Genomic DNA, 13,774 nt, shown 5'->3' on the forward strand with positions numbered 1-13,774 from the left:
TGTTCACCTGCACATCTACCAATGTGATATGTGCCAGCAATGCCACTCTGCCATGTACATTGGCCAAACTGGACCGTCTCTACACAAAAGAATAAATGGACACAAATCAGACATCAAGAATTGTAACATTCAAAAACCAGTAGGAGAACACTTCAATCTCCCTGGACACTCAATAACAGATTTAAAAGTGGCAATCCTTCAACAAAAAAACTTCAAAAACAGACTCCAATGAGAAACTGCAGAACTGGAATTAATTTTCAAACTGGACACCATCAAATTAGGCGTGAATAAAGACTGGGAGTGAATGGGTCACTACAAAAAGCAGTTTTCCCTCTGCTGATACTCTCACCTTCTTGTCAACTGTTGGAAATGGGCTGCCTTGATTGCATTGGCCTCGTTAGCACTACAAAAGTAATTTTCCCTCCCTTGGTAGTCACCCCTTCTTGTCAACTGTTGAGAATAGGCCACTTGAGCTAATTCAATTAAGGTGCATTAGCACTGACCCCACTTGGTAAGGCAACTCCCATCTTTTCATCTGCTATAATATATATTCTGCTTACTGTATTTTTCACTCCATGCCTCTGGTGAAGTGGGTTTTAGCCCATGAAAGCTTATGCCCAAATAAATGTGTTAGTCTCTAAGGTGCCACAAGGACTCCTGTTGTTTTTATTGAAATTTCTTGGAATCTGTACTCCAGCGGTGAAAAGGAAACAATTTCATCCAGAGCAGCCATATAGTTACCAAGTTTTTGCTCCCTGGTCCCAAGATGCACCAAAGAGAAAGGGCAGGGGTTATAAAAGACATCTTCCACTTCCCTCTTCTTTGGCATCACCTATCTCATCCCATCCAGTTGCCTTGTCCAAATAGGCATTTTAATGGGTTGGTTGAGGCCAGAGTACCAGTTACCATAGTTCCATGTGTTTCCCACCTTTTGTTTACCAATTGCTTATCCCACTTTCTAAGCAGTTGGACCCATATAACATCAGATTGGTGCAGGGTAGAAAAATCACATCTGCAAAAATTTAGAGTCCCTGTGTTTGTGTACCTGGATGACTGGTTGATCAGAGGTCAGTCTGAGGCTCGTGTTATCCAGTGTATCCACTGTCCTGTCCACCTATGATGCACTGAGACTTCTGCTGAATCAGGACAAATCAATCCTAAAACCAGTACAGAGAATAGAATTCATTGGGCTGGTCTTGGACTGCACAAAGGCCATGACCTTTCTGCCACAATTCAGGTTCAAAACATTACTGTTGAGGCTAAAACATACCCACTCTCCACAGCACACAGCTGCCTCAGTCTCTTGGGTCACATGGCAGCATGGTCCTGTGCAGTTCAGCATGCCAGGCTGCATCTCGGAAAGCTGCAGGCATGGCTAGCTTTAGGATGTGCCCTGAATCATCGTCATTTGGACAAAGTGGTTCCAGGGCCAGTGTCAGCGTTGTCAGTGTTGGATTGGTGGATGGACCCTCTTAAAATGTGTCTAGGTCCCCTATTTCTCCCCGCTGCCAACCTCACTCTAGTCCCAGATGCATCATCCCTGCATTGGGGAGCTCATATGGAGCCCCTGCAGACTCAGGGTCTTTGGTCATCTCAAGATCAAAAGACTTATATAAATGTCAGAGATCTAAGATAGTATATCTAGCTTGCTTGGCCTTCGTCCCCCAGAAAGTGGGAAAGAATTTAATTTTAATACACAACTTTGTCTGCTTATGTAAAACATAATGCAGAGAGCAGTGCAATCAATTCAACTTTGCCAAAAGGCAGTTCACCTATGGGACTTATGCATAAACAACTTGATTCATCTCAAGGCTGCTTACCTTCCAGGGATACAGAACATGTTAGCTGATTAGCTGAGCATATCTCTCTTGAGTGGTCATTACATTCAGATGTGGTTAGATCCATTTTCCAGCTCTGGGGAAACTCCCCAAGTGGATTTATTTACAACAAAAACTATCAGAAAATGTCATCAATGTTGTTCCAGGGGATGTCTCAGCTGGCAGTTCACTGACAGATGCTTTTCTCTTATCCTGGAAGAATCCCCTGTTGTACACCTTTCCTTCACTTCCTTTGTTACCCAGGGTCTTGTCCAAAGTGAAACAAGACCATGCTCATCTCATCCTTATAGCACTGGCATGGCCTTGTCAACATTGGTACTCAACTCTACTAACCTTGCTAATTGAGCCTCCATTCTCTCTCCCATTGGATTCAGATGTGATTTCCCAGGACCATAGTCATTTGCACTATTCCAGTCTCTGATCCCTCCATCTGACAGCCTGGATGCTTGATGGATAACACCCTTTGAAAGATCCTTTTCAAAGGACATTCACAAAGTGCTTCTGAATAGCAGAAAACCCTCAACTAGGAGCACTTACTTGTCTGAGTAGAAATGCTTCTCCATTTGGTCCTGCCAGAAAGCTGTATCTCCAGAGCGGGCCTGGACCACATGCTGGACTTACCTTCTATATCTAAAACAGAATTTGTCTATTAGCTCTATAAGGTTGCATCTGGCAGCTACTGTGGCTTTCCACAACTTGGTGGATAGTAGATCCCTTTTTCCCCAACCCCATCATAGCCAGATTCCTAAAGGGCCTGGTCAGATTAAATCCACACATGCAAGACCCTGGAATCTGAACTTGGGCCTAACAAAATTGACAGGATTGCCCTTTAAATCCCTTGCAACTTGCGCTCTGCTTACCTCTATGTAAATGTAGCATTTCTAGTGGCCACCACCTTGGCCAGAAGAGTGGAAGAGTTGAAAGCCCTGGTGACAGAGCCTCTATATACAATTTTTAATAGGTTTAAGGTTTATCTTCATCCTCACCCAAAATTTCTCACTACGGTGGTCTCTCTAATTTTCATGTTAATCAAGTAATCAAGCTGACTTGATGAAACCTCATGCCCACAGCGATAAGAAGACTTCATTTGTTGAATGTGAGAAGGGCTCTAGCTTTCCAACTGGAACATACTAAGTTATTTAGGACCTCTACTCAGTTGTTCATTGTGATTGCAGACAGAACTAAGATTCTTGGTGGATTTCATTCCAGATCTCTTTATGCATTTGTTTTATTACCTGCTGGCTAATGTAGCCCCCCAGCTAGGGTATTGACACATTCTTCTAGAGCACAGGCAACATCAGTGGCTTACTTGGTGCAAGTATCTATCATTGATATTTGCAAACTGGAGAGAGGTAAACACAGATGACCATTGTTCATCAGTCCAGGGATAATGACAATTTTGGATGGGTGGTCTTACAAGCACTGTTCAGGTTGACTTTGAGCCCACCTCTATGATTGTCTATCTGTGAGTCACCTATAGTGGAATGGACATATGCAAGCACTCAAAGAATGATTATCTACCCTTCTGTAACTATTGTTCTTTGAGATGTGTTGCACATGTCCGTTCCACGACCCGCCAACCTTCCCCTCTCTATCAGAGTCTACCTGGTATGAAGAAACTGAGAGGAGTCAGGGGCGGCTCTGCCTCTTTATTCCAGCACATACTGGCGCATGACAACAGAGGGTTCTTGGACCACCCCAATCGGTATGGCTGAGGGGAAAAATTCTCCAACAAATCCGTACGAGACATTCGCACACACCTACAGTGGAATGGAAGAACATCTCGAAGAATAACAGGTACAGAAAAGTAGGTAACTGGATTTTTATGTATCTGTCGAGGTACTGAGATGTCTCACATCTAGTGGAAGTCAGGGCCTTAGATGGTTCAGATTTTGCTATAATCTGTTGTAAGATGCATTTTTTTAATGCAGTGCTGCACTTATTATCATAGACTCATAGAAATGTAGGCCTGGAAGGAACCTCAAGAAATCACGTTCAGTCCCCTGCACTGAGGCAGAACTAAGTAAACTTGGTTGACTATCCCTGACAGGTGTTTTTCTAACTTGTTCTTAAAACCCTCCAGTGATGGGGATTTCACAACCTCCCTTGGAAGCCTATTGCAGAGTTTAATTACCTGTATAGTTAGGTTTTTTCTAATATCTAACCTTAATCATCTTTGCTGCAGATTAAGCCTATTACAACTTGTCCTACCTTCAGTGAACATGGAGAACAATTGATCCCCATCCTCTTGCTAACATCCTTAATATGAAGACTGTTATCAGTCCCCCTCCCTCCCATGGTCTTTTTTTCCTCAAGATCAAACATTCCCAGTTTTTTTTTTAACTTTTCCTCATAGAACAGATTTTCTAAACCTTTTATCATTTGGACACTCTCCAATTTGTCCATGTTTTCCTAAAGTGTGATGCCCAGAATTGGACATGGTACTCCAGCTGAGCCCTCGGCAGTGCCAAGTAGAGCAGGATAGTGCCTTCCTGTGTCTTACATATATGTGGCAGAGTGCTGGGAACCAACTCAGCACTCTGATCAGTTAAACACCAATTAACTCCCCCCAAGGTGGATCTGACTGTACCTAATTAATCCTTCCCAGCTTATTTTAATATGCTAAAGAGTTAGTTAGCCAATTAATGCAGAGGGTAGAAGAAGGCACCAGCAGGAAATGCTGGAGGGAAAGGCAGGCTAGCAGAGCTAGAAGGTGCAGACAGCTCTTCCCTCTCCTCTTCTTGGCAGAAGGGTGAGGAGAAACTGATTTTGTAAATACTGTGGTGTATGGATCAGTAACGGTGGTGAAAAGAGTAATGAAATAAACTACACAGTGGTGTTTAACAACTGAAAGACTCTGAGGTGGAAAGAGTAATGAAATAAACTACACAGCAGTGTTTAACAACTGAAAGACTCTGAATAGTCTGCATAGACAGAGCAGATGATAGGAGTGGCACTCCCCCCTGTCACAATACGACACACGTGTTCTTATGGTAACATTTGAAAATGTGGTTTTCTGAATTGCAGATTTTTAATATAAAGTTCAGTTGAAAGGGATTGTGAAGTTCATTGTGGGAGTGAGATTTTAGCGTCTTGCCCAACTGCTGATCCCAAAGAGTGCTGTCGCATGCTGAACATAATTTACACCCTCCAAAGAATGCTCTGGCATCTAATAACAACCAATTCTACCTCAGCACTCCTGCTGCCTCTGCCAGGTGACATGAACATCCCTCAGCTCAACTGTAAATGCTAAAGCCTCCCTCTGCACAACCTTTATCTCATCTCTGAGATGTTCGTAGTTGCAAATTATCCAGCTGGAAATTTAGGTAACTTTCCTGATGATAGTAATGTTATGTTCAAAAATCCCTTATCACCACATCCAAAGTTTTAGAGCTCGAATGGTGGATGCATACTGTTAAATTATTTTCCCAGCTTTCCCATATATTTTCTCAGAATATTGAGTTAAAAAACAAAACAAAACTTTTTTTTCCTGGGGATAGAGTGAGTGTAGATCTTTAAGGGTGTTTGCTTGAGTTCATTCCGTAAGCACTGTATTCAGTCACCCATATTTTTTTTAAAGCAGATGTAAGACTTAAATTATGCAAAGATCCATTGGAAGATGCCAGTAAGTGCTGTAAGAGAGTGGATTATTTTCACTATACTGTTTTTTTTCCGCAAAGGTAGGGCTTCCCTTTAAATGAGAATTCAGAGGCACAGTGTTCAGAAATGCCTACTTTACAGATGCAAAATTCCTTGAACTTTTGGTGGACTGGGTTGCAAATACAATGTAGTGCGTGAGACGTCTTAGTCATCTGTTCAAACCCAGTTCAGGTTGGTGGCTACCAAAAGCTGTTATCTGATTCCTGTTTGGTGGCCTATGGAAATAAGGTGATCTCATTGGGTAAGTGTCTGGCTGTCACAAAACGCACTACCATAATTGGCACTAATTAGTTTCGCTGTGGGCAGGGAGAACGTGGGTTAAATTGACATGTTGCCTGACCTAGCCTCATCTCTGGAGGTAGTCCCTCCAGGTTGCATGTTTGTGAGGCAGAATGGGAACTTTGCACTGATACTACCAGTGTAAATCTGATATCTTTTATGAGGAATTATCAAGAAGGATGAAAAACAAAACATATTTATCTTTGGTAATAGCATTTACTGGGTTTTTTTCCAACAAAGGTTAAAAACAATAAATCTCTGGTCATGGCATCATTCTGGTAATTTATTGCTGATGTTTGGTTGAAGCCTTAATGGAATTTTTTTTTACTGATTAATTTCCCCTCTGTTAGCAGTGTCTTCCACAATTCTGGACATCTGGGCAGCTCTTCTCTCACTGCAGCTTATGAAGGTGGATCAGGGTTTTGGTGTTGCATGGTCTGGCCTAACCCTCTCTGCTCCTTCTTGCTGCCTGATGAGTTATTCCCAATCTGTTAAACTTGTATAACATGAACAAATATTCCAGAGATAATGAAATAGCTGCATACATTAGACCAAGAAAGATGGTCGTATAGTAACAATTCCACTTAATATCTGATCCTTAACTGTAGGAGACGCTGCTAGCAGAAAGGAAATTATCAGTAAGAAATGTAACATTCTGGAGTTCAGTGTCTCCCAGAATTCTGGGTATCTGGGAAGTAGCGAGTACTGAACAGATATAGGGAGGGTTATGAAACAAAAGTTTGGCAGGAAAGAAGTACCTCCCTCCCCTTTTTGTGAGCTCACTCAAAAGTTTCTGTTATTTCTGGCCACTACACACAACACCTCCCTGCCAAAGGAAGCCTCTGCAGAAGACAGAAATTCCACCTTTTAGTACTTACTGAAGGTGTTAGCTGTTTTGTAAATTTCCAAAGTGAACACACTTGCTAATTCTGGCCAGGTGGTTGGTCAGTATCTCGTGAAGCATGCTTGATCCATTCTAGGACAGAAGCCTCTGTATATTGTGGAAGCCTTCAAATCATCAATCTAATCCACTGAGCAATGGAGGACTTGGAATTTCTGAGTCCTTGGCATTTAGGGTGGGAGGGCATGAATAAGGAGCCTAATCTTCTTGCAGATTTTTGTATGCTTGAGATAGATTTTCAACACTCCTCTGACCTTTAAGGTGTGCCACACCTTTTCAGTTGGATGTTGTAGTTTTGGACAGAATGAAGGAAGCACAAGTTCTTTGGAAATATGGAAGGAGAAATTTACCTTAAGAAGAAAGGATTCTGGTGTTCTGAGTGCCACTTTTGTCTTGAGGAACACACAGTAAGGCTCACCTATAGATAATGCTGCCAACTCCAACACTCACCTCGCAGATGTGAGAGCTACTAAGAAACAATTCTTAATGGATAAATAAGAGGCCAACACTGAAGTCAAGGGCTCAAAGGAATGACTTGTCAAAGCCTTGAAAAATAGTGAAAGACCCCATTTGGGGAAGAGTGGCACATCAGTCTGGCTAACCAGTCGGCTCAAAGGAATCTACTACCTGTGGATTGTCTTCCAGGGAGCCTGAGAAGTATTTTGGTCTCTGCCTTGGTACAATTCACAAACATATTGGCTGAAGGGAGGCCAAACATATGAATGATGAAATTAAAAACCACCTGATTCAGGCATCACTCGGAATTATTGAGCCAGCGTCTCCCGAGCCAGCCTGCATATTGGGTTCAGATCACCTTTGTTGTGGATCACTCTGAGGGAAAGAAGGAATGATTCTGCCCACTTTATTGTTTCCATTGCTTCCACATGTAGTGTTGCACTCCTTGTTTCCCCCTTTAAATATGCAATCATATTATCTGAACTAGAACATAGTTCCCCCTCTCAGCTCTAGGAGGTTTTTGCTATGAGCCTTTTCCTCCTGGTTCCATAGGCCCTGGGCTGTTTAGGTCTCCAAGTGAGCTTCCCAGCCTTCCAGGCTGGTGTCGGCTGCTTGGACTAGAGGAGCTGGAAGGCAGATGGGCATGCCTTCGCAGATTGTTGTGGGCTGAACACTACTGTAAGGAGTTGAACACCTGTGCTGGAACTTATACTTGATCTTTATTGTGTTCCATGGTGTGATCCCACACCTCTAGTATGAAAGCTTGAAGACTTCCGATGCATGATTGTGCCCATGGGGATCCATATGCATGACACCACAAGTCCTAGCAGTTGGAGGCATAGTGTTACAGTAGCTCTGGAGCAAGAAAATAAATTCCTAGATGAAACTGGCGAACTTTTCTTGGCATTGAAGCTGGGTCCCTGGAGAAGATTTCCCATTCAAGATGTGACCTTCTGTGCTGTGATGGAGCTTTGATCAGATGTCATCCAGGAAGGGGAACAGGTGAGTTTCCTGTGACCTGAGTCTGGCCATTATCACAATCAACATCTTTGTAAAAACCCTGGGGGGCTGAGGAGAGACCAAATGGGAGGGAGTGTTTTTGCAAACTACAGAAGTCTGTGTGGGCGCAGTCTGATGGGAATATGGAAATGTGTCCTCTGGGTCAAATGAAGTCAAGAAGTCCCTCCTGGGACAGGTATGATACTGTAGAGGCCACAATCTCCACTCAAAACTTTTTCTTTATCCACTTGTTGCTTTTGAGATAGAGAATGGCTCTGATACTCCCCATTTGCTGCCGTACAATGAAGAAGATGGAGCAGAACCCAGAGAACCTTTCTTCTAAGGGAACCCACTTTATCATTCCCATATCCAAAAGATGAGATATTTTGTTCTGCATCAGACTGTTTTACAGGGCTATTGGAGCTGGGTGATTGGATGAAGAAGGGATGGGTAGAGCCTGCAGCTCAAGGAGCTCTGTCTCACTCACTATATCCCTGACCCATTTGTCTATGGTCATTGAAAACCATTCTTCCAGGAAATAGGAAATCCTGACCCCTAGCTTCAGCTCTTGCGGGAGCCTATGCAATCTTTGTCATAAAGTGGATTTGGGAGGGTTGGAGGCTGAGGTCCCTCTGGAATTTCCCCTGGTACTTTGATTCCAGTATTTTCACTCAGGGAATTTGTTGCCCCTTCACCAGTAAACGATAAACCTCATACCTCTGTGAGGATGAGGAGCAAAAGGAGTGTCTCTGTATGAAGGCTGGTCTATTTTCTGTTCTGAGGACCCTTAGTGAGGAAAGGAGAGACTGTTTGGATTTTGCCATCTTGTCAGCCACCATCTTTCCCAGTTTTTCTCCAAAAATGAGGAAGCCTGTAAACTTGGCTGAGCATAGGACCTGCTTAGAATAAGTATCCATCTTCGAGGGTTGAAGCCATAGGTGGCGCCTGGCTACTGAACTGGAACCCTTGGCTTGGGCTGAAAACGTCATTGCATCCATTGAGGTGTCCACTACAAAGGCTGTTTCTGGAAAGACCCTTGAAAGTGGAGCCAAAGTCAGGGTCATCTCAAAGCCCTTAAGGGCAGATGCTCCAGCCAGGTAAGAGATGCTCCTGCAAAGTAGGTAACTGCCAGGAACACTCAGAGGTGGCAGAGGAGGCGTCAGAGCCCTCTTTGTAACTGTCCTCCATCTTTCCAGCCTCCAGGTCCTTAAGGTGGAACTCTCCTTTTGAGGCAATAATCATATTTTTGGCAAGGGATGCACACAGGTGTCAAGCTTTGGTGTACCTTTCATTCTTGAATGTAACAGAGCCTGAGTTTGCTCTTGTTGATGTGCTTGCCCTTACCAGACTTGTTCCATTCATCCCTAATCAGTTCCTCAAGGAGTGAAGCGATATTGCAGCCTCAAGGGAGGATTTTGAAGGGAAAAAATTATTCTAAGGCTTACTCACAGGAACCTGCTCAGGTTTCAGAACCAGACAGCTCACCTTCCTCAGTTTAGGAGGAAGAAGAGGACTTTAATCTCCTGGATTTGTGTGCTGTCTTTCCTTTTAAATTTTTTTAAACCTTTTTAGCATGCTTCAGGAGTACAGACCCTCTGCAGTGGCTTTGGTGATGCCTTTTGTGGCTTGCCTTCCTTAGGGTCTGGAGCCCTCTTGAGATGTTTCAGGGGCCAACTCATAGTCAGAGCCATTCTGATCTGCTTGGAAGGGGTGGGAGGGCTGATTTAGAAGCCCTGCTTTTTTCCAGGGTGCTCAGGACCCACTTTAAGTCTTGTGGGCAGGACTGGTCACTCTGCAAGCCTTCTCTCTGTTCTGCTCGGGCCTCCTGGGACTTACTCTAAGAGTCTAGTGGTCAGGGTCCTCCTCACTTTTAGAGCCTCTCTCTGCTGTGCACTGGGGTTCCTGGTCCATTTTTTCCACATTAGAGTTGTGGCTGCCTCAGTGGGTCGGGAATAGGGGATGCAAAATGTTAACCAGTAAGCATTAGTCTAATTGGTTAACCCACCTTAACTGTTAACCCCTAGGCCTGCCAGCTGCAGCAGCATCGGCCTCAGCCGCAAGCTGTGCTGGCTGGCGCTGGCGCAGCCCCAGCCCCCTCCCTTTAATCAGTTAACCATTTAAACAATATTTTTATTGTTTAAATGGTTAACTTTTAAAATTATATTTACATCCCTAGTAGGCAACTCCACTTGCCTGTTGGACTCGTAACCATGGGACCTAATGGAGTTAGGGGATGGAAGGCTGGGTGCAGGCTGGGCCCAGCTTGCCATCTGCCAACCATGGGAAAGCTGCCTTACAGCACCTTTTGGATTCAACCTGGTGCTTTCTTGGCTGCTCTGCCATGCCTCTATGGGTCACAAGCGCTGGCAGAGACACACTGCAATAGAGGCTCAACCCTGAAGGGTTAACCAACCCAGGGAGGAGGAATGCTGTGGAGGAAGAATACTGCTTTCCATTGCCCAAAAAACTGGGCAGAAGAGTTAAGATGGAAAGAGTAAGGGCAGAAGCAAAAGAAGTCACCACTGTGTGGTGCTCCAGAGGCAGAGAATCTGGAAGGAAGCAGTAGAAGAGGCATGATCAGACCACGCGGCACCAAAACTCAGATGTCTCTGTGAGCTGTAGAGGGAGAACTGCCTAGACATCTAGAATTGTGGGAGATGCTGGGCACAGTAGCATGTTTCCCTAAAAACTGGCAACTGCATTTGTGCATGTGTGCTTATGTTGCATCAAGGATGAACATTCTATAAACAGATACATATACTGACCTTCTCTCTTCCCTCAGTGTTACCCCAGTTCAGGTAAATCTAGTATTAGGAATTGCATTGTAATAGTGATTAATGTAATTCTGTTTTAACAGGGAAGGAAGACACTCCATCATTGCTTGGTCTTTGTGGCTCTCTGACTTCTGTAGCAAGTTATAAATCTCTTACAAGTCTGAAATCAAGTGAATACCTTGCAAGTCCTACAGCAGAGATGACAAGTCCAGGTCTAACTCCATCTTGAACAGATATACATAACAAGGAACAGCTTTTGTGTTGTATGCATTCAGTTTACATGCCATAATTTGACTTGCTGTGAAGACTCTTAAAGATTCAAGCAAGCTAAAGAATATGCTGCTTTATTTCATAATGATCTATTTAAAGAAAAGTCACAAAACTTACATGCATTGTTCGTCATGCTTTTCTTTAAAAGGATTTTTCCTGGACTTACCCTTTGAGATCTTAAATTGTTTAAGAATCCCAGTCAGGTACAGAATGTATGCATGATTTAGTAACAAATGATTACCTTTTAGAATGAAATATGTGAACATCAGTCTTCTGCTAAACCGTTGTGATCTATGTTCCACAGGGGCTCTTAACTAGAGCACTTCCTTGTACTGCTCTGCATATTTGTCAACACTTGCAGAAGAGACAGGGAATAAATCTTGGCAGGCTAGCAAAGGAATATCTGAATTCCAGTTTACATTATATTACAAACCATTCCTTGTTTAAATATCATTTTAATCTGCATATGTTCTATTATGTAGGATCTCAAATAACTTATTTAACCTGTTAGATGTTTTGAAATACTGACAGGTAAGTGTTAAACTTGCATTCCCATTATGCCACTTAAAGAGTTAATTTTTATGCTCAGATAAAGCCATATTAAGAAACAGTATACATCCCTAGGTTTTGATGAGGGGACAGAGTAACAAATCTTACACATCAGGATTACTTCCAACTTTTAAGAAGGGATTAGGAGGCAAGTCACCAGGTGATCATGGGACCCAAATGAGGAAGAACTTTGCAGGTAGAAGGTGCATCCTAAGTCAGTAACAAAAAGCAAGTAACTATGTTAATGTAAAAGTGGGGGAAACATGGTGCTGTCATCACCTTAGAGCTTTGGGAAGCATGCCCCCCCATCATGTCCACTGTAAAGAATCTCAGAAGTAAAAAAGGATCAGATTGAAAACTGATAATTTAAATGACAATATTCTCATGCTGGTGGGGTTTTTTCCCCCATGAAAGAGTTTTGGATAGGTATTTTTCTTGGTTATGCTGTGCAGTAATACTTAAACAGAAGTGAATCCTTTAAAATTCTATGCCTCTAAGCTACTGATATGAATTACCTGAAAACATTTTTAAATGAAACTAAACTTCACATCTTCCCAGTTTAACTCTTGCCTTTAACGTTTGCAAATTAATTTTTGAATTGCAAACGGTATTCTTAAAATTCAAACTGTATTCTTACATCTTTGTAAGATGTAACAAGTCCTTTCTCTATGAATTTTGCTATTAAGGTACTTCTGATCAGTATCTTTTAAAAAAAATTAAATGCATGTAAGCGTGTTGTATTTATTAATCAAGGGGAAAATGTTTTGTTGTGCCAAAGAAGTTTCAAATATTGTTTACATGAGCGGCTTCAGTACTATAAGCTTATTTAATTACAGCATACTTTCAGATAGATTTTTGTTTACAGTCAGATACTATTCTGTACTCTTTGCTTTGTTTATATTTGCCAGAGAAATGTGCCTCTTGTAATCTTACCCTTGGCACGACTAGTTTTTCAAAGAGTGGGATAAAGAAAAACAGGCAATCTAATCATTCTTGTAAATGGAAGAATGCAGGAATGTTGCCTTGATAAGCATGTGAAATTACACATTTTCAGAACTGACTAACCCACTCTAATGATCTCTGAAATAAAACTTAATTAAAACAGTAGTGCTCCTTTCCTAAGGTCTACCAGAATGACTATTACTGCATAAAGTAATGTCCTGGTTCTTGCACTAAGAATATGATCTCATGGCAGTTCAGTAGCTTAATTGAACAGCATTCATTAAATATTAGTTTCTAAACTAAAGATGCATTTTTAATGCAAAGACAATGAGGGAAGCAGGATTCCATAAAGTTAACATTACCGATTTGTGTACAGTAACTTGGGCAACTTGTGTTGTTTTAAACACTTCTCCCAGTACATCACTGTTCTTTGGCTATAATCGTGATTTTCTAATCATGTCAGCAGATAGCTCTGTTGGAGGAGCTGCTATAAAATTCATCTGTCATGTAATTTAAGTTTTATGTAATCTTTCACACTAGTATTAGTTTGTAAATGTCAGTGTTTGTGCATGAGGAAGCTGATTGCATGTGTGTGTCAGTTCTAAATGCTGTCCATTTTTCTGAAACATTTGAACAAAAATAAATGCCAAAATTTTATGTGTATTTTGTTGCCGTGCTATATTATAACTGTTGCATGTAAATTAAACATTTTGTATCGTTGCCACTATTAGCTCGTTTCTGTACTTTTCTAATCAAGAAGTGTAAAGTAAGATCACTTACACACTAGTATCATGTGAGCATAAAGCAATTTAATTTTGTTCTAATATTCCTAAATAAGTGAAAATTAACACTAGACTTTCAGAAGACCTTAAATGAAGGTCTTAAATAACAAAGAATATGCATTTCCTTTTAGCATGAGTGATATGGAGATTATAAATTAACCCCAAACATTTAAATTATGCTTTGACTTAGAATCTATGCCAGCAAAAAACCCCAGTATAATACATCACATTTTTTAAAAAAGATAGCTATTCTAAACTATAGAATACTATCTTTAACACTTGCCTCAAGGTGCTGGCTCTAGTCCCAATTTTTATCTACTAAAT

At 41.8% G+C, this 13,774-nt stretch overlaps 1 protein-coding gene across 4 annotated transcripts in view; it reads left to right on the forward strand.

Moving 5' to 3' along the window:
* The window catches only part of RUNDC3B (RUN domain containing 3B), a 184,946-nt gene extending 171,615 nt beyond the window's left edge, over positions 1-13,331 (forward strand). For all 4 annotated transcript variants that reach the window (XM_050939576.1, XM_050939577.1, XM_050939578.1 and 1 more), the window contains one exon: positions 10,991-13,331. In XM_050939576.1, coding sequence (XP_050795533.1) covers positions 10,991-11,136 — 146 coding nt within the window. In that variant the 3' untranslated portion in view covers positions 11,137-13,331. The remainder of the gene's footprint in view (positions 1-10,990) is intronic.
* Positions 13,332-13,774: the final 443 nt, after the last annotated feature.

This window comes from Gopherus flavomarginatus, chromosome 2, assembly GCF_025201925.1.
Source record: "Gopherus flavomarginatus isolate rGopFla2 chromosome 2, rGopFla2.mat.asm, whole genome shotgun sequence".
Lineage (NCBI taxonomy): Eukaryota > Metazoa > Chordata > Testudines > Testudinidae > Gopherus > Gopherus flavomarginatus.